Source organism: Primulina huaijiensis, chromosome 12 (assembly GCF_012295235.1).
Source record: "Primulina huaijiensis isolate GDHJ02 chromosome 12, ASM1229523v2, whole genome shotgun sequence".
Taxonomy (NCBI): domain Eukaryota; kingdom Viridiplantae; phylum Streptophyta; class Magnoliopsida; order Lamiales; family Gesneriaceae; genus Primulina; species Primulina huaijiensis.
The window spans coordinates 15,108,494-15,132,587 of record NC_133317.1 but is presented as its reverse complement, the minus strand read 5'-3'; the positions used below and the strand labels follow the sequence as shown (position 1 = coordinate 15,132,587).

The window sequence follows — 24,094 nt, the reverse complement described above, 5'->3', positions numbered from 1 at the left end:
AAATACACCGGAATATTAATTGTTGAACGATGCAGATGTATAATTGAGTTTTATATTTAATTGAAATTAATTGTTGTTGTACTATTTAATGTTGTATATTGAGGCTTTTATGGTTGTGTTGATACGCTGATAATAATATGATAATTGTTGTTAAATTATATAGACACGTCACAGGCCTCAGGATTAAAGAAGTAACCTGATTTTATATATATACTCGATTATTAGGTACGTTTTGACGTATGAACATATGTTGTTATTATTTAGTATTGATAAATATTATTCTGTTGAACGATAGTAAATCATAAGAAATTGATGATTTGATATTATATATGTTCTTGTTCATTATTGTTGATGTTGTTGGTTGTCCGTGATTGGGCAACGATTTGCTTTTGTTGTCGCAGTAGTAGGAGAGCGACGTTTTGAAGATATTGTTGTCGCCGGAGTTGGTGTGCGACGTATCCTTGATGTTGATGATGTAGTGACAATATTGTTGTCGCTGGAGTAGGGGTGCGACGTATCGTTCCTGTTGTTTGTTTAGCGGAATGAGAGTGATGTTTGTTGATATTGTTGTTGGATTGGTTGTCCTGAAACAACAAAGGAACTACTCTTGTTATGATATCAGTTATATCTTATGTTGTTAATATAATTGTTATGTATTACGATGATGATTATTGTGTATGCTCACCTTTCGGGGCTGTTTCTGTTGGACAAGTTACATGATTATGCCATAAGACATGATAGAGGTGAATGACTAGGTGTGTCGATTCAAAGAATCCACTATCAACTACATGACTAGTTGATAGTGGATAGAGACAGTATAGCTCATTGTCTTATTTGAGTTATGTGCATGTACTTATTATACTGTTTCTGCTACACTGAAGTAAATATTGTGATGATTGTACTATTTTGGTCATATATGCATTATATTATTACGTCATTAAAAAGAAATTTTTTATGCATATGACATCACATATTGGCGAGGTTTGAGGCGTCACAATGTTTCTTTTCTTGCTATTTTTTTTATCTTTGGCGAATTGGTTCTTGTATTATACTATATATAAAATAAATATGAAGAATATTATGGTCTCATAAATTACCAATTGAAATCCCTTACTACATACACATTTAAATTTAATATATAATATCTTAATATTGAGTATTACTCAAATTAACCATTAACAATTCTTTCACTTCTTCCTTTTATTGTAATCCAAGAGTATCCAAATAACAATGTAAGCACACAAATATAATTAAAATTATTACTTTAAATAAATTCTATTTATTTATTTAGAAACTAAAAGAGTATAATCATATCTATATTTTAAAACAACCATAGTCACTATTTATTGTTAATTATGATCAAGAACCTGGAAAAGACCACGAAACCCACAAATTGTCAACGTGACGTGCACATTTTTAGTATATATATATCGTATAATAATTACTCATCTTTCACCTATATATCTATGTATATATATAAAATAATATATACGTCAGAAACAGGAACATCCTCACATGGTGGTGGTGAGGAATGGAAACGCTCCGAGTGACAATGGCAAGAATAGTTATGCTAGGCGGTCTGCTCATTCCTCTGCTAGCTGGCCAGCGAATTCATACATGATTTCTTCAAATAAAGTGAGTACTCCATCGACATTCATCGCATATATTTATTGGTTTCATTTCCATGTTCATACACTAATACAATTAGTGCCATGATCACCTAATTATCATCCACACAAAAATGATAACCACCCCCAAGAAGTGAGTAATAACTTAGTGTGGTATGACCAAAACTGAAAAATATATATTCATGAATGAATTTCATGCAAGGATAATCGGAATAAAATGCAATGATATCAAGCAGATCAGTTGTATCAAATGCTGGAGCAAATCAGGCAAAGCAGTACTACATCAGTGTAAGACCACTTCTCTATCAACCAGCTACACATGTACCTTACCAAGGATTTCAAACACATTGTGCCTTTTCAGCCTACATCATCTATCGGCAATGCAACAAGTTCTATATCATCCCAAAATCACCTTGAATCCACACACTATATCCAAAGGTTATCAATGGAGTCGAGGCTCAATATGAAATGCAATGTCATCCATCGAACTTAACATACCTTCTAAATTCTTGAACAGCAACAAATAAAACGAGCCAACGTAAATTTGATTACACATTAAAATAAAAAGCACACCCCCATTGTAATTAACAATTTTTTAAAAAGATTTTGCATCAGCTTTGTATATTGAAATATTGGTTTAAAAACTCGCATTTTTAATATAATTTTTTCCAACCATAGTTGTTGAAAGTTCACAAGGCATGCCATTAGGTTTAAGTCTCGACGAGGTTATGCCGTCGACATAAGGTTAGACGATCCTTGATAAAAAGCTAGCAGAACAATGAAGCACTAGTCTTGGTGCACTTTAAAGGCTCAAGGCCACTTTTAAACCCACCTTCATTGTAGAGATGGTAAATACATGATGATGAAGTGCAAGATATCGAATATTCATTTTTCATTCATAATCTAAGAATATTTGTTTTGTTATTTTTAACAATTTATGAAGTACATAATACATTATATATGATGAAATTTTCTTCAAGTATTTAAATTTTAGCATATAATTCTAGGGAGTTTCACCTCAGTAAAGCATGTGTCCAGACTTTAGTTTAGTGCAAGCAACTAACTAGAGGCGAGAGACAATATTTCATCACTACCAACTTTTATGATGATGTATCATTGTAATTTTACAGAACAAAGTAAGAAAGTATTTGAGCAGATCATTTAGGTATACATGCAGCAAGTGCTATCATACAGAAGAAATAAAAATTGGCTTCATTGCAAACAAGACTGACTTTCTACCATTTTACATCAAGGGTTAGTGCCTCGGGAGAGACGAGCATTGAGGGCAACTTTGTAAATGAAAGATTCGATAACAAACTACTCCATGCAAATGAATCTGCGTCGATAAAGGGTCTGATCCTCTTGATCACCACGGGTTTCAGGATCACGCCTTCCATTCTTGCTGCAATATCATACAAGGCACGCTCAACAGTAGGCCTCGTTCTCCAGTCGGCTAAAGTATTCCAATACGTATCATTACTTCTGATCCCTCTTTCCAGTTCCAAATGGAAGTGAATTATGGCTGATGCTCTGATTCTTGCCTTGAGAGATCCCAGAGAAGAAATGGGATTGGGTTTTAAGTTGAGATAGCTCCTCAATATTCTTTCAAGAAACGCTATTCTAATGCTCAAAGATCTAGAAGGATGCCTCGATTTCTCATAGTTTGGCCAGATGTAGCATTTATTAGATAATAATTTGATTGCATTTACCGAGGAAAAGATGACCTTGATATGTGCAGAAGGTTGTTGATCTCTGTATGCAACAACAGAAGCAGATCCAATAATACGTATGGTTGGTAAAGCTGAGCATGAATTAGACCAAATAGATTCAACCCCGTTCCCTCTCCTATAGGTGAAACCACCATATAAAAGTTGATTACGATTAGAAGTAAGAAATATGGAAATTTCTTCGGCACTTTTCACTTCTAAACTGATGCCTTCACCAACTGATATTCGCCTTAGACCAGAGTGTGAAGTGTTTGACTGCAATACAGTAGTGATAAAACAAACTAATTACAAACACTTTCAATATAGATACATTCAGCTTTCAGGACCAATTTATGGTAGAGCTTTCGAATGTTAGGTCCAAATTTACTTGGATAGCCTCAAATGTATCATAAATATGATTCAGAACACCTAATCTAGATGATAGAAAACGTAATTGAACCACAAACCACTAGAGCCCATAAATAATTGTCTCCTACAACAAGAGGTGGCAATATTCAATCACCGCTGTATGCCAGAAAATCATAAGTTGGCTTCTATTGGCCTTGTGATAATACTTCAAAAGAATATTACTGCTATTTGAAAGTTTAAACAATAATCCTAGTAATAGCACTTGTTCAACTAGTCGATAAATTGGAAAACTCATCGATTACTTGCTTCATATCAAACTCATATGTGGATTTTGATGACACTGTCAAGACGAAAACAAATTAACTTCAGAATGCGGACACCTGGAACAGAGGGTCTTACACCCCATCATTTAAGAGAAGAGTCATCAAAGATCTAATGATTGGTTCACACGTTATCATAACTCAAAAACAAACACCTCCAGCATCACAAAACAATGAATACATAATGATCAAGCCTAACGATTCCATGATTAATTTTTTTCCCTCCAAATCTATGCTGGGTTTGGACTCGACAACACGCCACTGGTTAAACATTTCATGGTAGAGATAAATGCACGTGAACACCAAGGTCAATCAATAGCTTTAAAATCAAGAATTAAACATTTTTCCAAATTAACAAATCACCCGTAAAAAAGAAAGTCACGCCAAGATGGAAAACAAACATACCGGTAACATTATTGAAAGCTGATCATCATCTCCCATAACCTGTAACTCGAAAGGACCCTCGATTTTAAAACTATCAATTACAGCCTCTGACCCAATTTTCTTAGCCAAATACTCAAAGTCTGATGATACATTCAATTTCTTCCATTCCGAAGGCTGCTCATGCATCTTAAGAACAATTTCACTCTTCCCAACTCGAACACGAAACTCATATCTCCGAACTATGTCATACTTGGCTTTCTTTACTTTCAATTCTGATACCCGAATGTCCTCCAATGCCCATTTCTCCTTAATAGTAATAGCATTCAAAACATTCTGAAATTAAACGACATAAAAGTAATTAATTGGCAGTAAAGAATCAGAAATCGATGATATCCCCAATCTTGAATTGAAATATTGAATGTAGCCATCCTCACATCCACATTCAATACACAGAATATCTCATCAACTCATTATGATCAATAACAGTAGTAACAATAAATAACCCACTAAAAAATATACACTCACACTAGGACGGACCAGCCGGGAGCATATGGGGTCATACGAGAAACATTTCCTTTAAAAAGTTTCCAGGCCATGCAATAAATCCCATAGTTCCAATATATAACCAGTGTAAAAAGTAACTTGCACAAATTTAAGGGAAATGAACTAAATCAGTCGGAGCAAATCAATCATCACGAAGAAATGAAGAGATATACATTCAAGATTTTACAGTGACCTGTAAAAAATGAGTGGGCTGGGGGCTGAGCTGCGATTCATGGATGGCTGTTACTCTCGGAAAGAGGAAGTGGGAGAGGTTGAAGGGTGGTGGCGGAGGGATGATTGATGAGTGAATCCGCCAAAGGTTTTGGAGGATAATACACAAAATCAGCGTGAAATTTCGTCTGACCATCGTGTTCGGTGAAGTCCACAAGAAAGAACAGCAACTGAGAAATCCGCTCGACAGCGGTGCACGGCGGCGAAGGACGGAGGTAGAGGGGGTGAGATCGTCGGTTATCTGATTGATGGGTTGCAATTTTTTTTATGGAGAAAACAAAGATAAAATAATTTTTATTTTTAGATATATATATTTCAAATATATGACTAAGTAAAAAAAAAACTATACAAAATTAATTATATTTTAGATCCCTATTTTTATAAAAATCAGACATATAAATGTGTTCGAGTATTTAAAGGCATCTCTTCTTCTTTTTTTTTTTTTAAATTCTTAATGTTAATGAGATCTTACTTATGTGGGCACAAACATCATTACATTTCAACGGGTAAGATCTTGTCACACATACAATTTCAAAAAAAATGTGGGTCCCATATATGCATGGTCAAATCTTGTCCATCCATCCTATCATGGGGCAATGCCCACATAGGTAGGATGAAATAAACCCCTCGGTTGTAGGTCTCTTAACCTAATTATGGTTTGACCAAAGATAAGAGAATTCAAAGTTTTCAACTTTCTCACAAAAGTTTCGATATCTACCGTTCTATCGTCACAGAGCTTCCACCAACTGGCGATCAATGACGTAGTTCTGGCGCTGTCGTTCGGGATTCTCCATTTTTTACAGTAAGAAATGGGTTCTCATTTGAAAGAAAAACAACTCTTTTTTTTCAGTCATTTTTTTCTATGACATTTTCGACAGTCAGAGTTTAAAGCTATTGTAGATCTAAATATTAAGAATGAAATTTCTCCTCACGCGCAGTAGAAATTTCTGAGTAGCGGCGAGTCATTGTTCATGGCACTAGATCAAAATATTTCTTCTAAAATCTCAAATCCCTAAGATTTCTCCTCATTAGATGGTTCTATTTTTAGCTCCAATCACGTTAAATCAAATTGTTTAGAGGTTGATATGCAGCTCTCGATTTTACAGCAGAAAGACTGTTGTTGAAAAGTTACCTAGTCATTTTGTATAATTATGGTTTAAAATATTGCGAGATAGATTTTCGAGTGAATGTATTCCAAAGGAGCCAGAATATCTACCTTATGCTTGTGTAAATGTTTGATAAACATGTTACTTGTATTATTTCATAACGTGATTTAACGTGTGTTAATCTCTTTGGTGTTGTTGCAGGATTTTTTAATCAGCAATCATCCTTGTTTGCTAGACTAGTTTGCTTCATTTCGTTCAATCAAGGCTAATCCGAAGAAAGTTCGTTTGAATCTTCTAGTTCAACATCACAAATAAAATCCAGGAAAGTTGAAGAAGGATTAGATAAAACAAAAATTAAAACAGTTGAGATTGAGTGACGATGGTCGATGTTAGTTAGAAAATGGTAACGCTAGACGAGTTTAGTGCATTTAATTTGTTTGAAAACTTTAGGTGATAACAAATGTTGTACCAGAGGAGGTTATGTATATTATTCTTTAATGTATCGCTTTATTTTGAATTCGATGTTCATATATAATTGTTGTTTGTTGCTATAATATTTTTTGTCTCTAAATGTGTGAATGTGTCACTTCTTTTTATTTCAATGGACTACTTAAAATTTGATATATGTTTTAGATGAAGAATTTTTTTTCTTTTTCCTTTGGTCTTATAAAAGTTCAGTCCAAGAATATGACGATAAAATTTAATAATAGTGTAAATATTTGATATTTGTGCTTTCCTTTACAACTAAAAACAAGAAGCAAAAACATATCTTCCTTTTCACTAGACTAATTATAAATACATATATCAATTGTTTTACCGAGTATAATAAGTTCTTATGCAACATTCAAATTATAGATTGAAACATTATTTAATTTAATTTTTTTTGAAAGAAAGAGTCTGTTGGAAACTAAATTTCGATGATTTGACAAACCGAACGTTTATTAGATTGAACTAACTGATTGAGAAGATTGGCGGTAACTAATCAAACTATGTTAACTGACAGTTGCCTTAACTGAAGATTAATGTGAAGATAATCAAGGGCAACTGAATCAGCTGGATTGAACTACGCAAACAACTGACTGATCAGTAGTAAACTGATCAGTCGCTACAAACAGTTGTAAACTTATCATCTATTGCTTTTCGGCTGATCTTTCAACTGATCACGTCAAGATTAAGGACGTTCAACCGACAACAGTATAAAGCAGACTGCAACTAATATTGGGAGTGTCGCATTTCAGAAAAATCTGTCGTGTACGAATGTCAGAGGAATGTTGACATGACAAACAACGGATAAATAAAATATTCAAATTGTATTAATTGTTATCATTGGAAGAAAAGCCTATAAATAACAGAGACGAAACAACAAAATAAATCTGACTTACTTGCAATCACTCTGCTGAAATTATACTAAGATTCAAAGTTCACACTTATCGTATTTACTGATAGCACCCAGGTTATACTTGGAGATTTCTAGCACAAACCTTTGCTGTTGTAAAACTTGATCTTAAAGAGATCAGTTGTGCTAAATCTTTATCAAGTCCAGTTGAATATTGAGAATTTCATTTGTAAACTAAGAGTTTCAGTTTGGCAGTGTTAAGTCCAAGACTGAAGTGGGTCTTTGCAATTGTTTGTATCGATCAAAGTCTTTTAGTAAAAATCATATCTTTGTAATAGAAAGGGTGACATAGGAGTGATTGAAATCTCTGAACATCCATAAAATCTTTTTGTTCATATTTCAGTTTATATTCTATCTTTCAGTTAGTTTATTTCTGCACTTTACTTGTTAACTGACTGATATCGACTGACAAGATTCTCGAGTTTCAGTTAATATTACAAAAAGCTGTGAAAATCGTTAAGTGTTTATTCAACCTCCCCTTCTAAACACTCTTTCATCTTATAACCGATCCTATCAGAGTCATTATAAGCAAACTTCACAACAGTAAGCTGGAAAAGAAAACTAATGTTGCCATTAAAAACAATGAAACAAATAAATGAAAAAAATTGTACCAATAAAAATCATTCAATTTGAGCCCCAAGAAGCAAACTAAACAATGTAAAAGACGATCTTAAACAAGCCAAATATTAGAACATGATAAAGCCCACTTAAATGTCTTGAAAATCTTCAAAACATGCCTTGATGGAAAGTGCAAAAGATGATGGTTTCAACAAGAACATCAAGCAAAATAACCTCCAAACGTTGCTCCTGCTCCAACAACATTCGCAGTCATTTAACCCATTGGCCTCCACCATTTCCTCCATCAAAAACAAGTTATTGATGCATCAAAATAATAATTTTCTAAGGTAGATTTCAAAACCATTACAATGTATAATTTTTCAAATATCAACAATATGAATACCTGGCAACGACCATACCATCCTTATCAACAATTCATGCTTTTTCATTTATCATGATCATTTCCCTAAACAATACAAAAATTTAATGAATTTGTAAATAAAGTTAATTTTCTTTGAAAAAATTTCTTACTTGTGAATAATGAGGACCCTCAAATTGATACGAAGACCCCTAAAATTGTGATGAATCAGGACCTCCAAACTGCATTTAAAATACAAAAATAAATATAAGATATGTGTTGATTGTGCCCAAATTCATCTAATATTAACAATTAAAAAAGAATGTGTTACCATTTGATTGAATACTGGAATATAATGATGATTGTGCCCCAATAGAGATGGAAACTGAAGAGATGTAGACGTATATTGTGAATTTTGTCTGTTCAATTTTAGTATGTTTTTTCAGTCGACTCAAATGGTCATATGCATCCTTTCTAATAAAACCTAAATTTTCTTGCCCACATGCTTCAATTTTCATAAAAGAAACAGCACTAGAGATAGATATTCCAGCATTTACCATAGCTTCTAGAGTAGACTTTTTTGCATGTGATATATTGCATGCATATCTTAACAAGTGAGTTTGATCAGGTGCAAACATCTCATGGTTATGCTCTATAAAAAATCTACTCACCCGCCATTCACCATCTTTTTTTTTGTAATCTTCAATTTGGCTTTACAATTAGTTCTAGTGACCGGCTTTTGATAAACTGGAATCCTTTTATTAGAAATTTTTTCATCTTTTAAACCTTGACATGAACAATTAAATTCCTTTGATTGAAGTTCACTAATATGGGGAAAACATCATTGATCACCCTTTTTCACATTAAATCTCTTGGCATGTGTGTATTGACAATATAATAAATAAGCATCTTCAACATTGTTCACAATCGTACCCACCAGTAGTTTACTTTCCAGAACATCAAGAACATAGTTTTCAGTTTGTACCTCAACGTTTTTCGGCATAGATAAATCAGGGACTCCAAATTTCACTTCTGAAATCTGATCAATTTGAACTTCGTGACTGTAGTCTCCCTCCAGCTCTTCAAGTGACAGAGAATTGTTATCTTCCATTTTCAATCAAGAAACCAATCGATTTTCTGAAATCGTACCAAATTTAAAGCATAAGAACAAATTAAACTAAAGTTTGACTTTTCAAATATGAAATGAAACATTTCAATCACATGATTCAAGTTGTATTTGTTTGAAAAACAAACGGTCAATTTCTAGACAAATTATTTCTAATTTTATTTATCCTACTTCATGTCTACCCAAGTGAATTAAATTCATGTTGTCAATATTTACTACGAATTTAAACAAAAAGTTGCAGTATCCCAATTACTAAAATGTTTTCACATGAATTTCATGCATGAACAATTTGAAAATATTTGCAAAATTTATAAAAAGATCGACAACCGAACCGAATAGAGATGTATTGCCAAGAGATAATATTGTAAGTTCAATAAATTCAAGAATAATTAATTAAATATCAACAAACAGTATCGTAAGATTTCGAATAAACCTATAGACAATAGCTAAAAGCGTGAAAAATCTTGAATGATCAACATCATGTTAAAGGTATCAATAATATAATTTTCTGAACATTTCAGTAAGAAATATTATTCTATTCATCACATAACTACAAACAAAAATGTTCAAATGACTTGAAAATAAACTAAGCACTTGAATTAGAGGTGTTTTTCTTTCAAATGAGAACCTCTTTATTTACTGTGAAAAACGGAGAACCTTAAACCGAGGACGGAAATTTGAAAAAGAGCGAAGAGATTTTTTTTCTCTCGAATGAGAACCAATTTCTTCACGGTGGAAAATGACCGTCGGAAATCTCAAAACCAAAAAATGACTGAAATCTCGAACGAGCGGGCGGCGGAACTATGTCATTCGTAGGGAATGGGTGTTATATCTTTGGTCAAACCATAGTTGAGTTAAAAGACTTACAATCGATTAGGGATTCAGAATTTTTCCAAAAATAAAAAAGAAAAAAGATGCCACATGTCAAAAAATAAGTGGATTCATGCACTACCATTACTGATAGGGTCGAACTTACCTCATCAATGTTGAGATGAAATTAAGACACAATCTAAAATTTGAAAGATATAATTAATACACGTAAAATTAGATGAACAAACTTGGGAATGAAGACTTTCTATAAGAATAATTAATTATCCTAGATTTTTATTTATTTTAAAATAATCGAATTACCTTAATTAGTTATAAATATTTAAATAGAATCATAGTTTAATAAATAAATAAATAATTACTTTGATGAATTAATATAATTGTCGTAAAGAATATGGTAGAAATTAGATAATATATTTTTCAAAAAAGATTTGATATTTACACTTCATTTTATGTTATCTACATTTCACTTCATGTGAAAAATATGTTCAAATTTATTTACTTGAAATACAAATAACAAAAAATAGAGTGTAAATATCAACATCTTTTTTTAAAAAACTTCATTATAAGTCATATTTGAATTAGCGAAGTTGAAAACGAGATTCAAGTTTGATATAAAACTCACTTTATTTTAACGAAAAATGGCTGATTTGGATTTAATCTTTAACAAATTTATATATATAGATATGAAATATGATAGTATCTAGTATCTATGGTAACATGTTGATGCACTTCTAGGGCTGGGAAAATATATCGAAATATCGGAATACCGAAATACCGTACCGAAAAAATATCGAAATTACCGAAAAAATCAATATACCGAAAATTTCTTTCGGTATCGGTATCGGTAAGTAAATATTTTTTTTCGATATTTCTGTATTTTATTATTTTTTTTTAAATTTAAGTTCGGTATACCGAAAAAATGTCGGTATACCGAAAATATTTTCAGTATACCGACATTTTTTCGATATACCGACAAAATTTTCGGTGTCGATACGATATCCGATATGAACTTTTTCATATCGAAAATTCGGTATACCGAATTTCCGGTATCGATTTACGGTACGATATACGATACCGTAGTTCGGTACGGTATACCGTACCGTACCCACCCCTATGCACTTCTTCAAACACAACAATATTAAATAAGTTCGAATAAATCATATAAATAATAAATTTTAAACACTAATATTTTATAAAGATACTTCTAGATAAAAATATTTTGCAAATATTTAAAGTCTTATCTGAATTAATTCAAAAACACTCTTATAATACCGTCTCATATATCAAATTTGATAAACAGATCCCATAAAAAATATTATTTTTAACGTCAAAAATATTGTTTTTCATTGTAGGTATAGACTGAATCGACCATCTCACGAATATAAAACAAAAAAAATCATTTCGTTAACAATTTTAGATATTGATTTGAAATGTCATCCAAAATCTCTCTATCTTCGTCAAGACACAGGTTGATTTCCAAAAAAAAATTGGATCTAAATCGAATCCATTCACCCAGAAACAGATGGCCAAAAATTTAAGTTATCAGCCACCCTAGGACTCCTCACTAGGGAATCAAGCTTAAACATTTATTTAATCTGAGGGAAAGATCACCCAAGTAGCAAGTAAAATGCTAAAGAACATACACCATTCACCATAACAAACTGGATTACATTCATGGTACCGTCATCTTCACATTCGTAACGTCGATTACCTCGACCACGACAAAACCGGGAAAAAAAAAAAAAAAACTAACTACTTACAGGGGCAAGGGAAGGGCAAATGATTCAAGAAAATATCTTCACTGAGCCAAACTTGTCTGGAAACCATTTCCTTAAAAAGAGGCAAAGGTATCATGAATATGCAACGGTGCTATTTTGCTGGAAGGAGTCGAACAGAGAGCCGGATACTTTTGAAGGAGGCCAGTACCGTAGGACTGATCTACCCACGATATTTTTTACAGGTAGCGGACCCCTAAAAGGAAATAATTCTGACTCAGACCATTTTTTCGAATTCATTTTAAAGATCTCCGTGCGGGATATACAAATCAGGTGCTCTATAACCACATTTTCCAAAAGATATGTGAAAATATTAAATAAGATATCAGCATTGATTATGCATACTGCAATTTAATTATTACCAGTTATGAGAGTCAAAACTGTTGTTACGGTTATCTCCCAGCACGAACACGTAGCCTTCAGGTACAAGCTAGTTTAGAACAGAAACAACGAGTTACTCTTATAATATTACTCACATAAAATGTCAAGGTGATGGTGCAAACAGAAACAAAACATTACCACTGGCTTCATTTCATAATCGAGTGGCTCCAAGATGAAATCTTCATCTTTAGCAATGCCATTGACAAACAATTTTCCATCATGAACCTGAGAAAGGAATCAAAATGAACCGGTTAATGGTGAAGAAATGAGAGAAACAACTAGATCCAAATACATGAAAATAATGCTTACCTCCACATAATCACCAGCTTGCGCTACAACTCGTTTGATAAAGACATCGGATGGGTTATAACCAACTTCCTGCAGTTACAGATATCTAGTCAACTACCTATACGACATGCACAAAACTTATTTTGTCAACGATTCTGTTGATATGAATGGGATACCTGAAGAACGGGAGGAGCCTTGAAAATCACAATATCTGAGACTTCAGGTTTCCTGAATATATAAGAGACCTGCATAACAAGGTGAGAGAACGTAATGGACCAAAAGATTGGTTTGTAAATTCAGCGCGTTGAATTAAAAAAATAATAATAATCACAGATAATTCAAGAACTAGTATGACTATTATATCTACACAATAAAAAGACCATCTGAAATAGATTCACTAGCCAACCCTTGCATGCATGAAGTAGTCAGTTATCAAAGAGCAATTATCAATTAACCATCATTCAAGGAGCGAGATTCATAGATCATGAAGAATATGTAAAAGTTCAGAACCATGCACAACTCACAACCACTGACAACAGTCTTGATACATTAACTGAGGCAAGTAACAAACTATGTTGCACGTGGTACTGAGACAAATACAGCGAAGTCCATAACAACTTAATGCTTTGATCACAGTTTCAAAGAATAATTAAGAAGATTGAAACAATCCTTAAACATTAACTGATACAGAAGGCACAGACAAAATTAACAGATTATCATAACCAGTGCCAATGACTCTGCATCATTATGATTTTTAGAGAACAGAATCTATCAAAACTATACGCTAGCCAATCCACATTAAAACTCTAGTCATATAAGAGGCCATATTCCAAGTCTTCCATTAATATGGATCCATGATTGTTTTATTTGTATCAAAAAGTTCAATACTAATTGCCATTGAATCTTGCAAAAGTTATCTGATGTTCTCACATAGCAATGAAATAATTTGTTACTTTGTTTCACTTGTTTTATTTTGTGAGGTTGCGCAGTCTTAATTTCAACAATTATTTTTTAATCCCACCTTTCAAAATAGAGGAAGATCAAACTTTCTGATTGTGAAATGAATAAGAAGATGCCTCCCCCCTTTCACCATATAAGTTAAATTCTTACTGGATATTGTTCCTTCAGGTTGCATTGGGATGGATTGATTTGAAATCTATGGATTTCGATTATAGTTTTATTGTTAACAATAAAACAATAAATGAAATCTTACATCTACACCTTACTTATACATTAGTTACAAATGCAAAGTAGAATGAATTTCAAATAACTTTATTATTGGGAGAACTTGAAATTCATCCTAATTAACATGAAACACTACATAAATATGCAATGAGTGAATTTGAAGTTTATAATCTTGTTTCTCTAAACCACAAAATACATTTGAAATCTATAAATTTTAAATTCATCAATCCAAATGCAACCTCAGGTAATTTCCAATAGACTATTACTGTGCAGGAGAAGGAAATAAAGTCACTCAAAAGTAGGAAGATTGAAACATATCAGAATGTTCGTCTTCCACATTCCGCTACGTATGAGTAGATAGAGAGAAATAAGTTAGCTTTCTTCCATACCTCATGCAAGTGTTTACATGCAGCAAAGAGCTATAGGGAGTTCAGAAGAGGGGAAGGTGGTGGTGTTTCTTGTCCGCTGATACTAACATCTTTACATTATTTTTTTTTATAGGAAACAATATTATATTAATAAAATAATAGCTATTAATTACAAGAGCGGACAAGTGATCCGCACGATAAAAAAGGAAAAACAAAAGTCCGATCATATTAACAATATATATAACTCCAATCTCTCAATAAATCAGAAGTCGAGAAATTCTTAAACTCTGTATGCTTCCTAATTCAGCTAGATGTCCGAGTCTTAACCTTGTCCCAACATTCTCCAACCGACTGTTCTGAGTTGTCAAAATTCCTTCTATTCCGCTCCAACAAAACTGACCAGCAAATACAATGAACGACCAGTCCAAAAAATTCTTCCCTTCTTGTCAAGTTCACGTCCAAGATCTGTAGCAAATAACTCCAGCATAGAACTTGTGGCTACCCATACCAAACTCATCTCCTCCAATCCTCTGAACCAAAAACATCTCGTAAAAGGACAATGAAATGCCAGAAAAGAAAGGAAAACCTCTAGTCGTAAAGAAATACTCATAGAAAGATTTAATTGAAAATATTTCTAAAAAATCCCCGACCCATACCCTGATATATTCAACCCCTTCAACCAACCTGGCCCTCTCTAAAGACCCTAACAAAGAGCTCAACTCATCCGCTTCGTCATCCTTCAAGTCCCTCCTAAAATGCGGATTCCAAAAAATTAAAGAAGAAGATGAAGAACCCTTCACCTAAATAAAATGAAATAGGCATATTATGAACCAAAGATATCTGAAATAAAGAAGGATAAAGATCTTTAAAAGAAGGATCACCCCACCGCCTTTCCTCCCAAAACCTGATCTTGTTTCCTCCTCTAACCACTGCCCTCACTAATTGGCTAAAAGCCGGATAAGTTCTAGACATGAACTTCCATGGACTTCTAAATGTAACATTTCTTGCTAAGCCCGCATCCCAACCATGATTCTGTAACCCGTATTTGCTCACTATAACCTTCTTCCATGATGCTAATCCTCAACAGAACACCACCACCATTTCCCCAAAAAAACCCTACTCCTGAGACAAATGTTCCAAATACCCAAACCTTTTTTTTGCGGTTTACACACCTGCTCCCACACAACTAGATGACAATGTAATTCCCCATCAGCTCAATCCCATAGAAAATCCCACATCATCCTCTCAGTAACCTCCTCTATGCCCTTGGAATCCTGAAAAGAGACATGAAGTACATTAGCAAAGCATTCAACACTGCTAAAATCAAGGTTAATCTGCCCCATGGACAAAAACGCTTTCTTCCATCTCGTTAACTTCTTCGAATACTTAGACAAAACTAATTCCCAAAATGAGATTTTAAACGGATTTCCGCACAGTGGAACCTCCCCGATATCTAATGGGCCAATTTCCTCTCCCACATCCAATCTCTCCGGCTAACCTTCCACTTCTTCTTTTTTTTTATAAGAAACGATATTTTATTATATTAGAAGTTAAAGGTTACAAAAGACGGAGAAATTATCCACAACTACTTAAAGGATAAAAGAAGCTATGTCATATCAACAACAAATATATAACAACAAATAAAGCTACAATCCCTAAGCAAATCTGAAATCGAGAAATGCTTAAAATGCTTAAAGTACACCCAATCCTTGTAGCCAGCTCCTCCATTTCTACTTCAGTACCATTTATTCCCAATGGTGCACTTTTTTCCAAATTGATCTTTAATCCCGACATTTGACAGAATGAGTTCAAAATCTCCAACAAAAGCCGCATATGATTTTCACGCTCAATAAAAAAAGTGTCGTCCGCAAATTGAAAGTGTGATATCTCAACTTTCTCTCCGCCAACTTCCATACCTCAGATCTCGTTCATCGCCTTCGCCTTATCCACCAATCTACCCAACACATCTACCACAAGATTAAACAGGAAGGGAGAAAGTTGATCCCCATGCTTAAGACCTCCCTCCCCCTTGAATTTGCCCATCGGCCTACATTTATAATGACTGAAAAAGAAACAGTCGTTATGCAGACCTTATACATGCTAATTGTCAAACTGATTGGCCTAAAATCCTTAACCTTACCCACACCTTGTTTCTTTAGTATTAGGCATATATACGTTTCATTGGTGATACCATTTACAATACCTCCTTCAAAAAATTCGTTGAAAACCTTCACCAAATTACCTTTGACAGGATCCCAGCATTATTGAAATAATGTCATTGTAAAACCATCTGGGCCTGGAGCCTTTGAGCCATCAATCTCAAACACCACTTTTTAAATCTCCTCCTCTGAAAAAGGTTTCTCCAACTCGTCTCTAGCCTTACCATCAATCGGAATCCACTCCACTCATTATGCTCCATCCCCCACCCTCATTTTTACTATATACATTACTGAAAAACTTTATTATTGAATATTTGATTAGCACCTCATCTGAAACTACAGACCCGTCCTCCAATTCCAACTGGTTTATCATGGACCTACTCCTCCGTTGATTCAATAATGAATGAAAATTTTGTGTTTTGGTCTCCGTCCCTCAATCACTTCACTTTTGCTTTTTGATTATCCAACTTATATCTTCGAAGCACCAACTCTTCCAATTCATACTGCGCTTCCCTTCTTTCTTGTGTCAACTCATCTATCCAATTTTCCCCCCTCTCGCTCATCTAACTTTCTGATTTTATATTCTAACTCTGCATATCTTACATCAACATCCCCAAAAACCTCTTTATTCCATTTCGTGATATCATTTCTTATGCCTTAGGGTTTCCTCATGAAATTGTACTTTTCCCACCCCATGAAGATCCGTATTGCACCACCAAGATGTTTTGATTTGAAATTTTTGTGATTCAACCACGCATTCTCAAATCTAAAAGGCGACGGAACCCTACTTTACCTTTGAAGTGTCTAACATAACTGGAAACCGGAAATGACTTATCATTTTTTACAAAGAACAGAGTATTATCAACAAATTGAATGTGGGAAATCTCCACCATCACTCGTCCTACTTGCAAACCCGGATTAAGTTCATTACCTTGGCCTTATCAATCAATCTACCCAATACATATACTAACAAATTAAACAGGAAAGGTGAAAGCGGATCCCCTTGCCTAAGACCCTTCTCACCCTCAAAATTGCCCCTTGGCCCAACATTTATAAGAACCGAGAACGACAGAAACACAACCCTTAATCCACTTGTTCCATCTCTCCCCGAACCCTTTTTTGAGCAGAACAAAATCCAAAACACCCCAATCCACATGATCACAAGCCTTCTCAAAATCTACTTTAAAAATCTACCCCTTATTTTTTTTACATCTCAACTCCTCCACGGCTCCACCAACTCATTATCTACGAGGCAACAATCTAGAATTTGTCTCCCTTCGATCAACACACTTTGAGTTTCTCCTATTGTGAGAGGTAAAATTTTCTTCAATCTTACTGACAAGACTTCAGCAATAATCTTATACAAACTCGTTGTCAAGTTGATAGGCCTAATGTCTTTCACCTTAATAGAATCTTGTTTCTTTGGTATAAAGCAAATATATGTCTCATTGGTGATATCATTTATAACACCCCTCAAAATATTAATTAAACAATTTCATAATATCTCCTTTAAAAATATCCCAACACTCATGATAAAATGCTGTTGTAAAATCATCTACGCCCGAAGCCTTTTATCCATTGCTCTCAAACGTTACTCTTTTAATCTCTTCCTCTGAAAAAGGCCTCTCCAACTCTAATCCAGACTCACCATCAATAGAGCACCATTCTACTACTATGGCCCATCCCCTTCCATCATATTTGTTTTATAATTTTCGGAAAACTCTATTATAGTATACTTAATCTGCTTACTATCTGAGGTTACCGATCCATCTGCCTGCCCCAATTTATTAATAGATGACCTGCTTCTTCAATGATTTAATAGAAAATTAAATTTTTTTTTGGTTATGATCCCCTTCCCTCAACCATTTCACTTTCGCTGTTTTATTATCTATCTGGTTACTTCGACACAATAACTCTTCTAGGGCATACTCAGCTTCCCTTCTCTCAATTGCTAACTCATCTAACCGCTGATTTTCACTTTCTTTCTCATCCAACTATCGAATTTTATTTTCTAACTCCACATATTTTACCCCTACATCGCCATAAACCTCCTTGTTCCACTGAATTATATCACTCTTTATAGCTTTAAGTTTCCTCATAAGTTAATATCCTTCCCAACCTTGAAGTCTTAGTTGTTCCACAAAGATGAAAATGATGGTTTAAAACTTTTATGATCTAACCACACATTCTCAAATTTAAATGGTGACGGACCCCACTTCGCCCTCGAGGTATCTTAAACTTAAACCACTGTAAAATGATTTGATGAGATGGGTAAGATTGTTTGTCTAAAGAAAGAAAAAATATCCACCCATCCCCCTAAAAACAAGAACTATCAAGCTTACAACAAATGAGGGAAGACCTCAAATTTGACCAACTTTGCATTCAACAGAGGTGGATCACGCGGTTCCAATCCCTTACCAACGAATCAAAACACTTTATGGTAGTAGTGAGGGACCTATTATTCATCTTTTCACTTAAGGGTCTGACGACATTAAAATCCCCCCTTCACACCAATTCTCACCACAAATTACTCTCAGCCCCGCCAATTCATCCCATAACGCTTGTCTATCTCTCGGATTACAAGGTCCATAACTTCTGAAAACCACCACCTGTCACCACCATCCTTTTCAATTTGAACCGAAACTGAGAACACTCCAATCAGGTTATTCCTGGCCGAAACCAATCTAAAATCTCATACTACCAAGATACCCTCTCATCTACCTATAGCTGGTAGTAATACCCATTCAACGAATGTGGACATCCACAAGCTAGCAATAAATCTCCTGTCCACCGTCTCTCTTTTGATTTCTTGAATAACAACTATATCTGGCATCTCTTTATGCAAGATTGCTCTAATCAGTCCCCTACGTCTACTCGAACCTCCTAACTAAAATTCCAAGTCAAGATCTTCATTTAACCACTGCCGAACACCTATGACTCGATCTTTTCTCGTTATTGATCCCAAAATTCAACCTTTTTATCTCCCTGGATTTGTTATTCCTCGACCTATTCCCTACTTCATTCACTAATAGCACATTTTCTATCCCCAACCTAGAAAGACAGTCATCCCTGTCACCCAAACCCGCCGAACGCAAAGCCGAACCCTCTTCTTCCCCGTGAACCATACGCCCCTACAGCCTACTTACCCTCGGTATCCTCCAGCATACCCGACTTTTCAACCAACCTTCAATACCAAAATGAATTTTTCTCTAGTAAATTCCCTATGGCCTTAACTGCTATGGATATTTATTCCTAGTTATTATATGTTAACTTGACGCTAATCTTAACAGACTGACCTCACATCAAAGGGTTGTCAGATATCTCAAGAAACAACCATGGTCAATTTTTCAAAGCTCCAAAGACCACCCATAAATTTGTGAAGGCCTCCAATTAGAGCTCCAAAGCTGTCACCATGCGTAAAGTATTCATATGATCATAAGCTTATTTTTGAAAAATAACCATAAGAAGCTCCCACTGGAATTCATAATTGTAGCTTAGATTATCAAGATCAAATCAAAGCAACTATAGTCCTTAAGATCAATTTCAAGCTACAAAATGGCTTAACATATTCATCTTAGCCAGAGAATTCATAAAAATTGAGAAGTACCTTCCTAATCCAAAAATAATAAATCATTTTGGCTAAAAATAAAAAACAATATCTCCAAATGAAGCTATGACATAAGATCTTGTGTCCTAAAATAATCCAAAATGACGAAATATGATTCAACCAGGATATCACCACTTGCACAACCCAGTTTAAGGAGTCCAAACTTAGAAGATTAGGCTCAGAAGTGATGCTCTAGCATATCCAAAGTATTGTTCGAAATATGACATTGATATGAACCAATGAGGTTATGATCCTTACCTTTGTTCAACTTATAATGACGAGAGATCGTGATCAAACTTAAATATAAATCCAAAAATGATGAATCTCATCTGATTCCAGTAAATTAAGATAAATTCATTTCAATTAAGATAAATTCATTTCGCCCTACCATCAATTTTATAACGATAAAGTCAAATGTTGGCCAAGCTGGAGCTACAATGGAACAAACAGAAGCAATTGGGTGCTAAGTCAAGACTGTTGTGGCCAACATAGAGACCATAGGAAGCCACATGAAGAGGGCCAACAAGAACTGAAATGAAACTGCTTGGTGCCAGACTGGCACTGCCGTGGTCGAAAGTGAATATATTGACCAAGCAGGTGTTGACTAATGTCGATATTCCACAACCAAGCTGATAATTGATCATAACTATTAATTCAATTCAATTTCAAATACATGATAACCATCTGACATAAGGTTAGCCTATTTAGATCAATGTTAGTTCATAACATTATCGCTAACAAAAAATTATCCAAAACAATATGAGAAACATGTCGATATATGGTGACCCAAAACTCACAATGTCATCCCTTTATACTTGTTTCCCATTCTACAATCGCCACTTTTGTATCCATACAACATTGTTTGATTAATATTTTCTTTGAGCATACGCAAGTGACAAGACTTGAGAACCAACTTACATCAACTCCCCATTTTCCCACTACCTTATCTTCTATTTTCTCCATTACTACAATTAGCCAATTGATTATAGGCTTAAGGAACACATAAGAAAACACAATGAAGAATGAAATCATCAAATATCCTATATTTCACTGCTAAAGATCAGGATGGGACCTTCAAGAACAAAAAGTTACTAGTAATTTTTCTAATAGGAAATTAGGAAGCATATTCTAAGCATTACTTATTACACTAACCGAAATTCAAACCATAACTATGCATTATAATTTACATTTCTAAATGCTGTTGTTAGTGTATCATTTTTATCATCATCATCACAAAAAGCTAATTTAATGGCTTTTTGTTGGGCACTCACACACCCTTTAACACCCACACCCCCTAACCCGTTTATTTCAATAATACAAGAACGTTATATAAGATATGTTCCATTCAATAATCATGGAAGATTTGAGGTAGCATCTCATATAATAGATCCATAAAACTTCCAACAATAAAAATCACCATCATGAATGGCTTCAGAATAGCTCCATTCGTAGCAAAACATAAAATACTAAAAATATATATATAAGAATGATGTATGGAATCAGCTCAAATGTTGATTCCACGCGAGTACCTTCTCTGCTAGAATGCGATCACCCACATCAAACGTCGGGCACATAGAAGTTGAGGGAATTGCCCTTGGCTCAGCCAAAGTCGATTTGAATAAAATACGAATGCTAAAAGCAGTGAAAGCAGCCTTTGCCTCGTCCGAACTGAAGCAAAGATCCATCATTTTCAGCAGCCAAGCATTACTACTTCGAATACTTTGCGGTAAAGCCTTCACACTACTAGCGCCAGCACTCTTGGCCGCCTCCGAACAATTCCTACCACCAGCAACACTCCTACTTTGTACTTTGCCTTTACTGAGGTTCGTACATTGGGTTCCACCCCTATCAACGTACCCGACTGCAGGCTCGTTACAGGGCAACCACTTAGAACCATGCAAGAACGGGATAATCCACGGTGGCTTCAGTGGCGAAATACCCAAGCTACCCACGTTAGAAGAAGCCCCCGTTGACTGTTTCACCAAAGAAATTAGTCCCGTCACGACATGTGAATGCGAGCCTCCGCCAAGAATTTCCCCAGCCAGCCTCGAATAGATCGAAGACGACGCCGGATTCGTAGAACTAGGGTTCAGTTTCGGACGTCGGATATCTGCGTACCTGGAATCCGGATTTGGAGACTGAGAATACTGGAACATCTCAGACAACACGGCGCATTCGTGGAGGAATCGAGAGATAACGCATTTCCCTGAGACGGCGGGGGACGAAGTGAGATTTGAGGCGATGTAGCCAGAATAGCAGACCGTGAATTTGATTGCCATTTGCGCAGTCTACAAGGAAGGGATTGGTCTTAAGATTTAGGAAGAACTGAAGTAGAAAGCTTCAGAGCAGAGTTATATCGGACAAAAGGGAAGACTGGAGAGAACAGGTAGCGCCGCCGAGACGGCGGAGATAGGGCGGAACAGTGAAACACAGCAGAGAAAGAGCAACTAAATACAGCAAATAAGTTTTTGAGAAGAGAAACACAGTTTTTTTGTGTTTTATCTGTACTTTATCGAATTATGATTGTTTCTCCCAATTATTTTATTTCTATAAAATTAGGGTTTATCGTCGGTTTTGTTCTTGAATGCATTTAGCTTATTTTTGTATTGTTTTAGGACCTTAATTTGTGGATGAGATCAAAGTCGATTTTGTTCTTGAATCTAAAATTTTAGTGTGTGAAATTAGGGGTTTATGATCTGGGGTAAATTTTTTTGTATTTATTTTGCGTTGTTTATGATATTTAACGTATTTTTGTTTTGAATTTGTGGATTCGTGAATTTTTTCGATTGAATTGTTGAGGTTATATTTTAATTATGTCCAAAATTGGTTAAACTTAAATCTTAATTTGAGTTCATTTTAATAAATCAAAGTGCATACAAACATGAAGAGATCATGAAGAGATAATGAAAAAAACCATGGAGTTTTCATTCCAGATTTCAGTAGTTCTAGTCATTTTTTTTTTTGAGATTAGAAGAAAAGACGAAGATACGCAGAAATAGAAGAGACACATCGCACAAATTATAGCAAACTTCCTGTAGAATTTTCATAGCCTTAGTCAAATATTTTCATAGTTTTCATTCCAAATTTCAGTAGTTCTAGTCATTTTCTTTGAGATTTAAGCACATTCTTTTGTTATATGTTATATTTTGTAAATTCTTATATTTATTGAAAAATATAAATCATGTGAGGAGTATATCTCTCAATTTACAGTTGCTTTTCTTTAGTTTTCTTCGTTTACGGCGTTACATTTTCTTAGGAGATTAGAACGAACAAACAAGTTAGAATCCATTCTCGTTTGAAATTTAAAGTTAGATATTTTTATTATTTTAGATCAAAATTGGTACTTGAAGCACCTAGCACGTTCGTATCACAAAAATATTGTGCAAACAATTTTTGACATATCCGGTGGAACACAAATATGATGTCAAGAAGGAAAGAAAACGTAAATCAAGGGGACGAGAAGTCTTTACCAAACTAGGAAGAGATTCAAGTTCCACTGACAAAATATGGACCGGCCTTGAGACAAATAGGTCGTCCGGAGTTCCACAAGCCCTATCCATACTACATAGATATGAATAACCCTTATCCCAAGGGTTATAGAGTTCATTACTTCAGCATATTCTCTTGGGAGGACAACCAATCTAGCATAGAGCACATAGCAATATTAACTGTCCAATGTGGGGAATGAGCAAATTGTAGAACTTCAACAAACTTAAAGTTGCGGTTATTCTCAAATTCCCTTGCAAGAATTGCATTTGCTTGGTATGTCTCACTC

At 34.6% G+C, this 24,094-nt stretch overlaps 2 protein-coding genes and 1 long non-coding RNA gene across 3 annotated transcripts; all 3 read right to left on the bottom strand.

Moving 5' to 3' along the window:
• Window positions 1-2,824: 2,824 nt before the first annotated feature.
• On the bottom strand, window positions 2,825-5,447 carry LOC140990583 (protein TUNICAMYCIN INDUCED 1). Its single transcript, XM_073460339.1, has 3 exons — window positions 5,144-5,447; window positions 4,429-4,740; window positions 2,825-3,610 (listed from the first exon to the last, which is right to left on the bottom strand). The coding sequence occupies exons 1-3, from the start codon at window positions 5,315-5,317 to the stop codon at window positions 2,864-2,866; spliced, it is 1,233 nt and encodes a 410-aa protein (XP_073316440.1). The 5' UTR covers window positions 5,318-5,447; the 3' UTR covers window positions 2,825-2,863.
• Window positions 5,448-8,303: 2,856 nt separating this feature from the next.
• Window positions 8,304-9,016, bottom strand: LOC140989607 (uncharacterized). Its single transcript, XR_012177521.1, has 3 exons — window positions 8,931-9,016; window positions 8,773-8,841; window positions 8,304-8,707 (listed from the first exon to the last, which is right to left on the bottom strand). It is a non-coding gene; the product is annotated as an uncharacterized lncRNA (long non-coding RNA).
• A 2,940-nt stretch (window positions 9,017-11,956) lies between these two features.
• Window positions 11,957-22,763, bottom strand: LOC140990373 (thylakoidal processing peptidase 1, chloroplastic-like). Its single transcript, XM_073460048.1, has 6 exons — window positions 21,849-22,763; window positions 13,177-13,245; window positions 13,022-13,090; window positions 12,851-12,937; window positions 12,694-12,761; window positions 11,957-12,527 (listed from the first exon to the last, which is right to left on the bottom strand). The coding sequence occupies exons 1-6, from the start codon at window positions 22,596-22,598 to the stop codon at window positions 12,407-12,409; spliced, it is 1,164 nt and encodes a 387-aa protein (XP_073316149.1). The 5' UTR covers window positions 22,599-22,763; the 3' UTR covers window positions 11,957-12,406.
• Window positions 22,764-24,094: the final 1,331 nt, after the last annotated feature.

What these genes read in the sequence shown, in the direction of transcription:
- LOC140990583 (XM_073460339.1), bottom strand. Translation starts at nt 5,317, where the DNA reads ATGGTCAGACGAAATTTCACGCTGATTTTGTGTATTATCCTCCAAAAC. An exon ending in AGCCCACTCATTTTTTACAG is followed by an intron (nt 4,741 to 5,143) that starts GTCACTGTAAAA and finishes GTTTAATTTCAG; the next exon opens with AATGTTTTGAATGCTATTAC. An exon ending in AGCTTTCAATAATGTTACCG is followed by an intron (nt 3,611 to 4,428) that starts GTATGTTTGTTT and finishes ACTGTATTGCAG; the next exon opens with TCAAACACTTCACACTCTGG.
- LOC140990373 (XM_073460048.1), bottom strand. Translation starts at nt 22,598, where the DNA reads ATGGCAATCAAATTCACGGTCTGCTATTCTGGCTACATCGCCTCAAAT. An exon ending in AAGCTGGTGATTATGTGGAG is followed by an intron (nt 12,938 to 13,021) that starts GTAAGCATTATT and finishes TTCCTTTCTCAG; the next exon opens with GTTCATGATGGAAAATTGTT. An exon ending in ATTATGAAATGAAGCCAGTG is followed by an intron (nt 12,762 to 12,850) that starts GTAATGTTTTGT and finishes GTTCTAAACTAG; the next exon opens with CTTGTACCTGAAGGCTACGT.